The sequence below is a fragment of the Xiphophorus couchianus genome, chromosome 9 (genome assembly GCF_001444195.1).
Source record: "Xiphophorus couchianus chromosome 9, X_couchianus-1.0, whole genome shotgun sequence".
Classification (NCBI taxonomy): domain Eukaryota; kingdom Metazoa; phylum Chordata; class Actinopteri; order Cyprinodontiformes; family Poeciliidae; genus Xiphophorus; species Xiphophorus couchianus.
The window spans coordinates 9,454,264-9,467,690 of record NC_040236.1 but is presented as its reverse complement, the minus strand read 5'-3'; the positions used below and the strand labels follow the sequence as shown (position 1 = coordinate 9,467,690).

The following is a 13,427-nucleotide window of genomic DNA, read 5'->3' as shown; positions in this document are numbered from 1 at the left end:
ATAATTTTTGTTTTAATATATATAGTTTTTGTTTGTAATTATCACCTAGTCATTGGTAGGTCACAGGCAAGTATAAATATGTTATTACAAGTCAATAGATACAATAAATATAATATCAATTTCCCTCTAGAGACTCACAATTCACTGAGTTAGGAATTGAACCTTGTGTTCTTGCCTTTAACACAACTTTTTGGACATGTTGATTTCTTACATAAAATAGTAATAATTATGCCACAGCATCTCAATAGGACTAAATGACTAGAGACTGTCATCAGCTAGCAGCCTGGACACAGTTTGACATAAAAATGTTTTGCCCTTTGATTGTTCTGATTGTAGTTTACATCCTGATTAGAGCACAACAGGTGATCCCAGTGAAATATATTAAACCTATTTTGAGTTTCAACTTCAACTTAAAGAAAGACTTTAAGGGAGAGACTCACCATAGTAGATGTAGGAGTTGAAAGTCAGGGAGCAGTTCTGTATGTCGAAGGGGAAAGTGTAGATGATGAGGTTACAGGAGCTCACAACTCTGACAGGAAACGAATCCCTCACCGTTCCATCATTAAACAGGTAAACATATGGGACCGATGGCGCTTTATTTTCCTCCATGCTAACAGAGCATAAATCAGAACATGACAAGTTTAGGAAAACCCATATTGATGTTGACCATATTTAGCAGAAAATATTGGCAAATGAAAATATTGGCACATTCATTCATCTTGAAATACACAGATGACATACAGCTGTACATTATGATGTCACCAGGTGACTGAACTAGTTCTAGCACTGAACATATGCTTAGAAAAGATCAGTAAAATTATGTTCAGCTGAAGTTATTACCTTTGGACCTAAAGAGGTAAAATCAAGGGTCAGCACAGAGCTTCAGTTATTACAGAGATAAACTAGTGATTAGTCCCAGACCTGAACCTTCAGAGCCACTGAAAAACAATTACAATTTTATTGAACTGGCTTGTTGCTGAAATGTGCTAAACTTAACTTGAGTTGACTTTAAAGGACAACTCAAAGCCTTTAAAGTTGTGCAAAATATACTAAATTCCAAAAAAGTATCTTTTTGTCACCTTGTGCCTTTAACAAACTTATTTTGCAACATTATTGTTCAAAATTTAAAGTGCTGAAACTAAACTCACAATTCATTGATTACAATATCTGGAATCCAAAACTTTTCCTTGGGAAGAGAAATCTTGTCGGTGCCACACTGGACTGGATCCCAACTGATGAACTCATTCTTCCACCACTGAAACAAAAAAAAAAAATCTCAATTAGCTTTCAGAGTTTCTGCATAGAAAGTAATCAGTCGAATAAAAATGAGAGACAGCAACAAATGTTTTCACAGCTTACATAGTTCAGCCAAATGTAAGTGACGAGCAGTTGGGATTTTTCATCCTGGAATATGAATGTAACACTCAGCTTTAATCTGAACAAAACTTACATTTAATAAAAATTTTAACTGTAGACTCTTTATTTTATCAAAGAAATCATATTTTATTTTAAAAGGGTCTGAACCTCAACATACCACTCCTAATATCCCGTAGAGGGTGAAGTACACGCTGATGTTGGTGTAGGTCAGCTGGTTCTCGACGGGCCGGATGGCGCTCATGTCGAAGGCAGGAGACAGAGCCGCCAGGAGTCTGGGCTGGTCCGGCTGGGAGCAGTTCACCTCAACGGCACCGCAGAAAACTAATGAGGAGAATTTATTGGCAACAATGAGGATTAAACCTTTAAACTGTGCAAACAATCTACTAATAATATTTAAGAATGACTATTTTCAATATTAATCAATCAATTATTTTTAAACATTTACCTGGCAGAAGGAAGAGGAGGATTACCACAGAGGGCATTGTGGGTGGAAGAAACCACTGAGAATAAAATAAAACTCAGTTTATCTCTAGATTTTTGTTAAATAGTTTGACGTTAAATTCAATACCTCGGCAGAAGAAACTTTAAAGCAAATTGAGGAATGTGTTTGTTCTGAATGGGTGTAATGATATTTTGAGGTGCTGCAGAGTCTCGAGTTGAAATTTGCAGACTTGAAGCTCAACACCACAGATTGATGATCTGAAGAAAAATTCAAAACGCTGCTTAACAAAGAAAAGTTTGACTGTTTTAATGACAGTAAAAAAATCTACTTAATATTGAGAAAGGTCTGAATAATTTTTAACAGTCTATTTAAAAATGCATTTGTAATAAATATGATCAGTCCTTGTTACATTGTTTTACTATTTCTATTAAGAAAAATAAAGTGTCTGGGTTGGATGATAATTTTTTAAAATCTGAATCTGCCAGGTGTGTGAATAATTTCAAATGTTGATAGAGTTGATGCTTTACCTTTGCTGTTGTTTCCTCTAATGCCATAACACTGAGGGTGAATAAGTTTTAATTTTGCTTCTTCGGTCCTTTATTTCTAAGTGAAATAGAAATCTTTGAACCTCAGTTTAAAAATCTGTTATGGTATACTTCCTGGCTCTCTAACGCTTAAAGAACTGGATTCAGTCTCTGACTGCCCAGATATACACAACACCAGTACAACCCAAATGTGATAAATCCTCCTGCAAATAATGTGGGAGAGCTGAAACAGGCAGCAGGGCAGCTGCTTTCTTTGCAGGTGGTTCCACATGAAACAAGCACAAACCACAGTTGACACAGTGAACCTCACTGTGCGACTCACCTGTGGTGAAGACTGACCGAGGCGCCATCACTGTCACACCTGATGGGGGTAGGCAAATAAATGGTGGAGTCCAGACGAGAAGCAAATGTTGTCTGGTTTCTCATCAACGCTTTTTTACATGTTATACAAGATATTTGTTTGAAGTAATCATTTGTCGAATTTTTGTTCAACATGGAATTGTTTCTCAGAAAAAAGGAGAAGTATTGGCAAAATTGATAAAATATAGTATAAGTTTTTCTAAATTACATTTTAAAAAGAATCAAAAAGCTGTTATTTTAAAATTATGTTATTTCTTAATGTTATTTCTCCTGTCATTAAGCCTCTTTGAAAGTTTTATGATCAGAAATTAAATATCCCCATCACAATGCACAATATTTGAGGATTTATGTGCGCTTTTGAAAGCACTTGCTGACCAAACAATTCACTGGTTTTATTTTATAAATCTATAAAGCTAGGTGTGTAAAAGTACACTAAGATCCTCAGTTTAAAAGTGACACTTTCTCAATCAAGAGAAACTGAGCAATCATTTCCCAATTTGAGCCCATTAGATGTTCATCAACCTGGAATATGGCAGTGCCATCAAGGACGAAAATGTCCACTGAGCGTCATTCAGTAACATATATATAGCATAAGACAGATATAAACTGAAAAACAAATCAAGCTCCTTTGCCTCCTTCCTGTGGTCCTACTGCAATCTGCATAATTACAGCACTCGGTCAGAAATATTGAATCTGAGCTAGAGGCGGGTCTTAACGCTGACAATCACGCTTGTGTTAGTAGAACATAGTAGAACTACTAACACAAGCATGATTGTGTTAGAGAAGCTTAATTCTTTTTCATGATTGTCGTCAAGTATCTTTAGAAAATATAACACCATTATGACAAACAAGCAAATAAATAAATAGAATTTGATTGAGAAAAGAAGCTTCCCAGAACAGATCACTTTTCTTCACCTTTATTTGGTTTCTACTTCATTGGGACATTTATTTAGTTGATATGATATTTATTAATTATTTATCTACAGTTAACAACAATTAACAGGATTTTTGTTTTGCATAGTTGTTTAATTTTGAATAAAACATCTCTCTATAGTGGGAATACATTTTAATGAAATGAACAGATTTTAGACATTTTCAAGTACATTTTATTTTTGACGAAAACTTTTCCTCCATTTAAAAATGAAATTTTTTTTATTTTAAACACATAAAACATTTATAATGTGTTTAATGAAAAAAAATGAGTAAGGACAGAATTACATGAAAGCATTTAAAGCACAACAAACTAATGTGAACTGTGTCATTTCTAAACAACTGCATAAGATACAAATTGCCTACAGATTGTTGCCAAAATGAATCAATGTTTATTGTTCTTTTAAAAGAAATTACATAATTCTGTAAGCACATTCTGAGTAACTGCAGGTCTCCAACATGCAGCGGTCTACTGCTTGTATGATTTAATCCAGACGATGATGATGGTGAAGAAGCTGACTGATATGAAGGCGATGTAGAGGCCAAACAGCAGGCGGTCAATGATGAAACCCACCTGGATCCATTCCTCAGAGCTCTGCTTCCCGTTCTGCTGCTGCTCCACCTCACAGCGGATGGCCTGCAGGACGCGGCTCAGGCTCTTCAGCTCCATCAGGGCCTCGTCTTCCTCAGCTGGTCCTTCTGTTCCTGTTCCTTCATCGGCTTTCATTTCTGCGACCACTGACATCGTCCTCTTGTCTATTTTCAAGAAACAGTGAAGACATTTACCTATTACTGATTTCATTTATTTCATTTCTCATTTTTAATATTTAAGGTACCCTACCTGAATTTTTGGGCTTCTCAGTTTTTCGCGGCATGCAAACGAGACAGCCGAGACAATTCAGAACGAGAATACGAATCCATCGAGGGACAGGAGAGAAGTCAGGCGAGTTGCTCAGCAGGTTGGTGATGAGGATGGTCTCCAGCAGACTGGCCACCATCAGAGCCAGGCAGAGAGAGAAGAAGACATCTGGTAGAAAGAGAGCAGAGGATGCAGGAAAGGAAACTTTGAAGTGTCAGAATTTCAGTCTGGCTTTATATTAGAAGTTCTTAATAATGAAAAGGAACAACATGATGATGTAAGAATAAAGATAAACCTTTCCCAAAAAAAATAAAGTAGTAAAATCCCACAGTCAGCAAGCATAACTATCAATGACCTGAAGCTCAGACTCACTTATCAGAGGTATGGTGTTTCCAGTGACTGGCAGCAGGTCGTTCATGATGAGCAGGAAGACGGTGTAGCCCAGGATGAGGGTCATCTTGAAGGAGGACCTGTCTGTGCTCTCAGCAGGCAGCAGGAAGCTGAAGAGGTCCAAAGTGATGAGGAAGCAGCTGGGCAGCAGCAGATTCACCACGTACATGGTGGCACGGCGCCGCACTCGGACCTGTACAGAAAACATGCTCAGGATTTTGCATAACTTAAAGATTTAGATTTGGATAATTGTCATTAACTCTGATACGGTGCACCTTTTTATATCAACTTACATAAAATGCAAGCATGTCTGTATAAAGACCCGACTCATCATTATTTACTAGTTTCTGTGCCGTGATGTCCACCAGCTCCCATTCACCCATGGTGGTCATCACATTCTTCGAGAGCTCTGTGATTGTTTTCGGGTCTCGCCCGAGGAAAACTTTGATCTCTTGAGCTGGAGACAGAAAAGGAAAAACAATAGGTTTAAGAATAAGCCCACTATGGTGATCTTTTGCACAGTTCAAATATATTCATGTAAAAAAATTGTTTCAGTATAAAACATAAAAATTAGTGCAGACAAAACCATTTTGAATTCATTGTGTTGGTCTTTCACTCCAACACAAGTGGTTCAATTCTTTCCATTGTAACAGTCCGAATAACATTTTTTTAAAGTGGAGTAATTATGTAGTGAAACCTGTTTAATTTAATGTTATTCAATGTTAAGTTCATCTGCTGAGGCCACCTGGTGGCAAATGTTATAATTTTGTCTATTGCTGGTTCACTGATGCCGTCTTGTGGTCACTTTTATTACTACAACTTGTTTACCAGAAAGGAAGAAGGCCTGTTGAACCATGTGCTCTGAAAGAAACCCTTTCTGTTGTGTTTTCTTTAATCTAAGTGCGAAAAAGTGAAAACAGCATAGTCTGTAAGTACTGTTCTAATTTGCTTGTCATATAAATCATAATTTGTAACCCGTTGACATGTTTATGTGAAGATAGACATTTTTACTTGTGTCAGCGCAATGTGTTAGCCTAGCTGGCATTCATTTTCTGTACCTTTGTGTGTTACAGTTTTACACGATTCTCATTAAACCCTGCTAAAGAACCAAATGGAGTGCTTCTTGGTGGACGGATGGGAAAGTGTTTAGCTACCTGTATAGCTGAGTTACTGCTAAAAGTCACAGTGCTTAGCGAGGCCAGGGCAAATTATGTATAATCAACTTTTTTTTTTAGACTTTATATCATGTTATAATGTTACACCCATGTCAATAACATACCTGTAGTGTTAATTTGAGGCATAAAACTAACACTTTTTGAATACAAGGTGCCTAATTCTTGGCCTCTCCAAGTGCCAATTTTTTCCACAAAGATCCTCCTTAGACTTGCAGACCCAAGTCAAGCCTCTAACCCATAGAGCATTGTTCCCCTTGACTCTCCCACTTATCTCCTTAAGACTAGCAGCAGCTTCAATTGGCAAACTCTGGTGGAACTGCTCATCTGCTAAGCTCATCATAGGGACTACTTCTCAGTGCAACGCTGCAAAGAACGGTTGTGAGTGGCATAATGGATGAACATTGTTGTGAAGGCATGAAGGTGGAGTGTTGGAAAGAAAAGAATCTGCTTTAAGAGACAAAGACCAATTTCAATGCATCAAATTGCGAAGCCAAATTTCTTATCAGTTATGCTTTTTAAAAATAACTAAAGGTAATATAGTTTACTTGCTGGTTCTATAAAAAGGAGCCATGTGCATGAACAATACATGATACTCTCCGCTTTAAGAATCTATACTGAAACCTTTCACTTTTCCAATCCTTAAACATTTATGTTTTTTTGCAATGCTTAGAACTGTGTGAGTGTGGCATGTATTTGTTTTTATCTGCCTTACTTTCTCGCAGTAATGAAGTGATTTCTTAAGGTCGCAATTACTACTGCTATTGCCAAGCATCTCAAGGACGGTTGTGTCTGGATTGTATTTTAGCTCGTTGGTTTCTCTGATGCTCACAGTGGGGATCGTACTCTGTGCTTCATTCATGAGACTCTGCTTCACTCAACTTCAGTAGCTGGTGTCGGTCTATTGTGTGGCATTGGAGTTTGAATCATCACTCATCTATGACTTCTGTCTTAGGCAATTTTTTTTAAATATATATTTTTTATTTTAAACCTTTTTGTGAATGATTGTGTTGCATCTGAACTTCCAGATAGATCAATGATTTTGATCTAAATATACTTGAGTTTCAATTTCAATTTAAAGAAAGTAAATAAGACTTAATGGGAGAGACTCACCATAGTACACATAGGAGTTGAAAGTCAGAGAGCAGTTCTGTATGTCGAAGGGAAAAGTGTAGATATTCAGGTTGCAGGAGCTCACAACTCTGACAGGAAATGTATCCTTAATTTTACCGTCATTATACAGGTAAAGATACGGAACTGATGGCGCTTTATTTTCCTCCATGCTAAGAGAGCAAAAATCAGAGCATGACAAGGTTAAGAACATTCATGTGGAAAAAGTGTCTTTGCTTATTTGGTAGAAAATACTGTCAGACGAAAACAAAAATGTGCACAGATATGTTGTCAAGATTGTAGCTGAGAAAAATAAAAATTTAAGAAAATTTAACTAATTAAAACGCTTGAACATGTGTGGTTTAAAGGTAAAAAATGTACCTTTTTGTCAACAAATCTTTTGTAACATTACAGTTTAAAATGGTTGACCACTCACAACTCATTGATTACAATATCTGGAATCCAAAACTTTTCCTTGGGAAGAGAAATCTTGTCGGTGCCACATTGGACTGGATCCCAACTGATGAACTCATTCTTCCACCACTGAAACAAAAAACCAAAAAAAAATCTCAGTTAGTTTTCAGACTTCATGCATAGAAAGCAATCAGTTGAATAAAAATAAGAAACAGCAACAAAGTTGACACATAAATGGTAATAAATGTTTGCATAGCTTACATAGTAGAGCCAAATGTAAGTGATGAGGAGTTGGGACTTTTCATCCTAGATTATAAAGACAACATTAAAACATTAATCTGTACACCACTTTTCTTCATTAATGTTTTTTTTTATTTGTAAATGCCTTGAAGCTCAACATACCACTCCTAATATCCCGTAGAGAGTGAAGTGCACGCTGATGTTGGTGCAGGTCTTCTGGTTCTCGACGGGTCGTATAGCGCTCAGGTCGAAGGCAGGAGACAGAGCCACCAGGAAGCTGGGATGGTCCGGCTGGGAGCAGTTCACCTCAACGGCACCGCAGAAAACTAATGAGGAGAATAGTGAGGCTTCTTTATCTAAATCTAAGTACTTCCCAATTTCAATTAGAATTAATGTTAAATGTGTTAAACATTTTATGCAATTAAGTGGGAAAGCATAGAGTTCAATTATTAGCTACACTTCCATTTTGCTATGCGTCACTAAACTTTACAAATAATCATAGTTTCAATTAAAAGCTCACCCGGAATGATGATTAGAATTGCCACAGTGGACATGGCTGATGGAAGAAGCCACTAAAATAAAATAAAAATTCATTGAGCAATCAATTTTTGTTGAGTTATTTGATATTAAATAAATAGTTTATAAGTTATAAACAGATTTTTTGTTGTAGAACAGGCTATGTCTGACATGCAAATTGTGCAATGGGAGATGATACTTTACCTTTGATGCATATTCCTTGGATTTCATAATATTGGAAATGAAAAAGTTCAGTTTTAGCTGTTGTCAGTTAAATATTTTCAGGCCTAAGAGAAAAAAAAAATGTTTGGACCTCAATTTGAAACCTGATCAAGTATTACTGAAGAGTGAAGTGTTCTTGCAACTCACCTTGCTACATTTAGGCTCTGATTGCTGAGAAATAAACAACATGACTATGACTTGAGCGAGACGAGGACACGTCCCCCTGCAAATAATGTGGGAGAGTAGAACACAAAACAGGGTAGCTGCTCTCTTTGTAGTTGGTTTCAGATTAAAACAAACACAAACCACAGCAGACGGGTTGCACCTCAGTGTGTGACTGTGGTGACTGACCACAGCGCTGTCACAGTCACACCTCATGGCTATAGGAAAATAAAGGGTGGACACCATGCAAGGAACAGGTGTTTTCTCTTTTTTCTCAAAACTTGCAGCCAATAATGCAGCTAAAATTCATTATTTTTGTAAGAAATAATAACTAACAACTTGCAATACCAGACACAGATAACCTGAGTAAATGCAAAAGTTTTAAATGATATTTTCAAAACTGTCTGGCATTGTACATGGAGGTCTAAACCAAAAAGGTCAAAGTAGACAAAAGATTTCATCCACAGGTGATCACTTTATGTTAACTTTCAGATTAGTTCAACCCCACTCATGCTGTGTTTGTCAGAAAAAAATTATTTGAAAATATTTTGGATCTGACTTTTCTCCCTGACACGGTGCAACAAAAAAAAGACTGTCTATGACTCAAACAGCTGCAGATCATTGCTGTGTTCATCTTCCGTAATGTTGCAGCTTCAATATTCTTTTTTCTGGTGAGAGGACTAAAAACCAGAAGTGCATAGTTCTGAAGGAGAAAAAAAAATCATGGTTTTCAACTATTTTTAAAGTCAGAGTCAGAAGCTGGTGTAATCAGTTTTAGACACTCAACTTCAAATTAAAGATTTTCTCCAGTCCTGATGATTACAATATAAACAATATACTGTATATATGAAGACACAAACAAGATAAGAATGTCCAGGTTCCCATTTAACTTTACACCTTTAAACAGTCAACATTCAGTAACATGTAAGAGATCAAAACACTCAAAGTATTTAGGAATTTAACATATCATATCATAATCATATCATTTATCATAATGTAAAACAGTCAGTATAAAATACAGAGAAACAAACATGATTCAAAATCAATATCAATACAAATCATTTTCAATCTGTCTATGTAATGTATTCTATGAAAGAATAGCATTAAATAGCATTTAAAAGTGGAATATATTACATAAAAATCGAGAAAACATAATGTTACTTAACTATAACTATGTATTGTGTAGAAGTCATTGATACTATTACTGTGTTTCTTCAGCGATCTAATATATTAGGCAAAATATAGATCCAATAAATCAATTATTACATTATTTATTCAAAACAATTGTGTAACTTTTTAATATATTGCATATTGCATCACATCATTGCTGAAATAAGTCAATGTTTAAAATTCTCCAAAGAATTACAACATTCTGGACAAAATTCTGCAAAAACCCTCTGAGTAAAAGTAAGTCCCTCTAACATGCATTATTCTACTGACTGCAGGAGTTAACCCAGAGGATGATGATGGTGATGAAGCTGACTGATATGAAGGCGATGTAGAGGCCAAACAGCAGGCGGTCAATGATGAGACCCACCTGGATCCATTCCTCAGAGCTCTGCTTCCCTTTGTGCTGCTGCTCCACCTCACAGCGGATGGCCTGCAGGGCGAGGCTCAGGCTCTTCAGCTCCATCAGAGCCTCGTCTTCCTCAGCTGGTTCTCCCATTTCAAGAGGATTTACATCAAATCTGTTTGTTGTTCCTGGATCTGTGTGTAAGAAGCAATGAGACTGAACTTTATGAAATTAGTCAAGATTATTTTCTTTATCTGATTAATTTACTTTCCTTCTTATTGATATTTATTGAACTAGAACGAAGATTATTCTCTTTTAAATCACTTAACTAGAACGGATTTGGTCCTGAAAATGCAAGGTTAAAATCTAACTCTAAATAGATTTCATTTGGCTAAGGAACACAGACCAACCAAAAATGTAGGTGGATCTAAAATACAGCTTCCAGAGTTTTGACTAATAGAAAACTAGATCATCAAACCAGCGTTAGATCATTGCACTGCTTCTCTGTTTGTCCAAGGATAAAGCTTAAATCTTGTTAATTTCCTGTAAAGGTTTTGGACCTAAATCAAACTCAGAGTTGCTGGTCAGGTGTGAATCATGTTGACCCCTCAGGTCACCAGAAACGTCTTCACTTTGTTCCTGGATTATTCCAGAAACAAAGTGAAGACCAGGGGAGGCAACATTTATTTTTTATACTCTAGATTAGCTGTTGGCTGTTTAAATCAGGACCGAAAACCTTGCCTTTGTGCTGCAGCATATCCATAAAGGCCAAAAATTGATTTATTATTTCTAAATTGTCTTTGTGTTTTATTTGTTTACGTTACCATATCTTTCTTTTGTGATTATGTCTTCTGGTATTTGCTTTTATGTAATGTGTATTATGTTTTCCATGTATTTTGTTGCTCAATTTTTCAGTTTGAATTATCCTGCGTACAAATGGAGCTGCCTTAGCCACTGCAGCTTCTGTACCTGAACCCTCTGGTTTCTCTCTCCTTCGCAGCATGCAAACGAGACAGCCAAGGACATTCAGAACAAGAATCCGAATCCATCGAGGGACGGGAGAGAAGTCGGATGAGTTGATCAATATGTTGGTGATGAAGATGGTCTCCAGCAAACTGGCCACCATCAGGACCAGGCAAAGAGAGAAGAACACATCTAGGAACAGAAAACTGTGATGTCAACATTTTAGCTAAGACTTATAACAGGACTTCTTTATACATTAGAGAAAGAGTGTTGAAAATATGCTGTAATTTTTAGAAGTTTCCCTGATTCAGCATGCCTGAATCAAAAGTAATTTAGCTAGAATTACCTGAACATACTTGTTTTACTTGTGCTTAAATAGATAAAGTTATTTAAATTACATTTGATTTGTTGAAATAGAGATGCATATAACGGTTCAAGGACCCTAGAGGACATCCCTTGTGCACTGTACAGTAATTATCTGAAGCTCAGACTGACTTATCAGAGGTATGGTGTTTCCGGTGATGGGCAGCAGGTCGTTCATCATGAGCAGGAACACCGTGTAGCCGAAGATGATGGTCATCTTGAAGGAGGACCTGTCTGTGCTCTCAGGAGGCAGCAGGAAGCTGAAGAGGTCCAACGTGATGAGGAAGCAGCTGGGCAGCAGCAGGGTCACTACGTACATGATGGAGCGGCGCTGCACTCGGATCTGAAGAGTGATCATAATCAGGATTCATCCAGGGTGGATACTTTTGCACACCTTGAAGATTTAAATATAATTAACAGTTCTTTTTTTTTACATGCTAAAAACTTACGTAAAATGCAAGCATGTCTGGGTAAAGACCCGACTTGTCATTTATCTCTATTTTCTGTGCAGTGATGTCCACCAGTGTCCATTCACCCATGGTGGTCATTACGTCCTTAGAGAATACGGTCATTAATTCTGCGTCTCGTCCAAGAATTATTTTAAGCTCAATCGCTGGGAGCAAACAACACAAACAACCAAGATCAGTGAAAACCCACAAAGAGAAACAGTATAATTTAAATATTATGAAATGATTCAGACCATGTGAACTTAGAATGAAATAGGGCAGCATTATTGGAAATAATTAGTAGATTAAATTTTGGTTTAATAATTAAAGAGTTGGTTTGGTTCCTTTTTTTATAGAAGATGCAACATTTTGTTGCAGTGACTCACCATAGTAGATGTAGGAGTTGAAAGTTAGGGAACAGTTCTGTATGTCGAAGGGAAAGGCATAGATGTCGAGATTACAGGAGCTAACAACTCTGAGTGGAAGAGCTTCGTGTACCCTACCATCACTGAACAGGTACATGTATGGTATAGACGGTGCTTTGTTTTCCTCCATGCTAAAAGAGCAAAGCATGCAAATATGAATTATAATTACAATCTTTATAAAAAGCAATAATTCTGACTGATTTAAGCTTTTCTGTGGGTAAATATTGCTCAAGACAGCTCATATTTCATTAAAAAGATAAGTATTTCAGTAAGTTTATATTATTGTGCATTCCCAATAGCACAGGGTGAGTAAACACGTGTGGTCATACAAACAAATTTAGAAAGTCATCCACGTTTTCAAAGAGGTGTCTTGCAAGTGTATTGATTATTAGGAATCAACTCACAACTCATTGATGACAATATCTGGAAGCCAGATCTTCTCTTTGGGAATTGAAATGTTGTTCGTGCCACACTGAACTGGGTCCCACCTGCTAAACTCACTCGTCCACCACTGCAAGAAAAGAAAAGAGCGATGATAGTAGTACGCAGAGTGGCTCATGAAATCTCTGTCACAAATAAAATGAGTAAGGAAATCAAATCTACTACTATAAAAATCAAGCTGGTTGATTATGATATTGATAGTGTTCTGCTTACGAAGTGCATCCAAAGGTAAGTGATGAGGACTTGAGACTTTTCATCCTGAAAGACAAAACATTAAATTGTTGAAATAGAATTTTTTCTATTTGTGCATTTTTGAAAATAGACACCAAAATTAAGACCTCACTAAAAGTAAACTAGACATTGATGAGTAAATATATTATATTGAATGATGCAATCATTATAAAATTACTTTGGTTTTAACTTGGAGCCTGGCATTTTTTCTTTTTATAAAATGAATCCTTCAGTACATATTTTATATTAGAAATAATATGACACTGAACATACCACTCCTAATATCCCGTACAGAGTGAAGTACAT

General features: G+C 36.6%; 3 protein-coding genes across 3 annotated transcripts; all 3 read right to left on the bottom strand.

The window, feature by feature from the left end:
* Positions 1-1,586: 1,586 nt before the first annotated feature.
* On the bottom strand, positions 1,587-4,399 carry LOC114150326 (5-hydroxytryptamine receptor 3A-like). The gene is made up of 2 exons (XM_028026675.1): positions 4,137-4,399; positions 1,587-1,713 (listed from the first exon to the last, which is right to left on the bottom strand). The coding sequence occupies exons 1-2, from the start codon at positions 4,397-4,399 to the stop codon at positions 1,680-1,682; spliced, it is 297 nt and encodes a 98-aa protein (XP_027882476.1). The 3' UTR covers positions 1,587-1,679.
* An 82-nt stretch (positions 4,400-4,481) lies between these two features.
* On the bottom strand, positions 4,482-8,393 carry LOC114151001 (5-hydroxytryptamine receptor 3C-like). Its single transcript, XM_028027876.1, has 8 exons — positions 8,360-8,393; positions 8,002-8,165; positions 7,861-7,905; positions 7,622-7,728; positions 7,189-7,358; positions 5,197-5,360; positions 4,886-5,096; positions 4,482-4,681 (listed from the first exon to the last, which is right to left on the bottom strand). Exons 1-8 carry the CDS (start codon positions 8,391-8,393, stop codon positions 4,482-4,484), a joined length of 1,095 nt encoding a protein of 364 aa, XP_027883677.1.
* A 1,778-nt stretch (positions 8,394-10,171) lies between these two features.
* On the bottom strand, positions 10,172-12,950 carry LOC114151000 (5-hydroxytryptamine receptor 3A-like). Its single transcript, XM_028027875.1, has 6 exons — positions 12,854-12,950; positions 12,411-12,580; positions 12,028-12,191; positions 11,711-11,921; positions 11,076-11,407; positions 10,172-10,480 (listed from the first exon to the last, which is right to left on the bottom strand). The coding sequence occupies exons 2-6, from the start codon at positions 12,577-12,579 to the stop codon at positions 10,172-10,174; spliced, it is 1,185 nt and encodes a 394-aa protein (XP_027883676.1). The 5' UTR covers position 12,580; positions 12,854-12,950.
* Positions 12,951-13,427: the final 477 nt, after the last annotated feature.

Bases quoted from the DNA above. Each gene is read 5' to 3' on its own strand.
- LOC114150326 (XM_028026675.1), bottom strand. From the start codon at position 4,399: ATGTCAGTGGTCGCAGAAATGAAAGCCGATGAAGGAACAGGAACAGAA. The intron at 1,714-4,136 runs ATACAAGCAGTA...TTGTTGCCAATA, and splicing joins ATCATCGTCTGGATTAAATC to AATTCTCCTCATTAGTTTTC.
- LOC114151000 (XM_028027875.1), bottom strand. From the start codon at position 12,579: ATGGAGGAAAACAAAGCACCGTCTATACCATACATGTACCTGTTCAGT. The intron at 11,408-11,710 runs GTCAGTCTGAGC...TTCTGTTCCTAG, and splicing joins AAACACCATACCTCTGATAA to ATGTGTTCTTCTCTCTTTGC. The intron at 10,481-11,075 runs TAACGTAAACAA...CTTGACTAATTT, and splicing joins ATCACAAAAGAAAGATATGG to CATAAAGTTCAGTCTCATTG.
- LOC114151001 (XM_028027876.1), bottom strand. From the start codon at position 8,393: ATGTCCACTGTGGCAATTCTAATCATCATTCCGG. The intron at 7,906-8,001 runs GTATGTTGAGCT...TTTATAATCTAG, and splicing joins TCTACGGGATATTAGGAGTG to GATGAAAAGTCCCAACTCCT. The intron at 5,361-7,188 runs GTGAGTCTCTCC...TTCTGTCTCCAG, and splicing joins CAACTCCTATGTGTACTATG to CTCAAGAGATCAAAGTTTTC.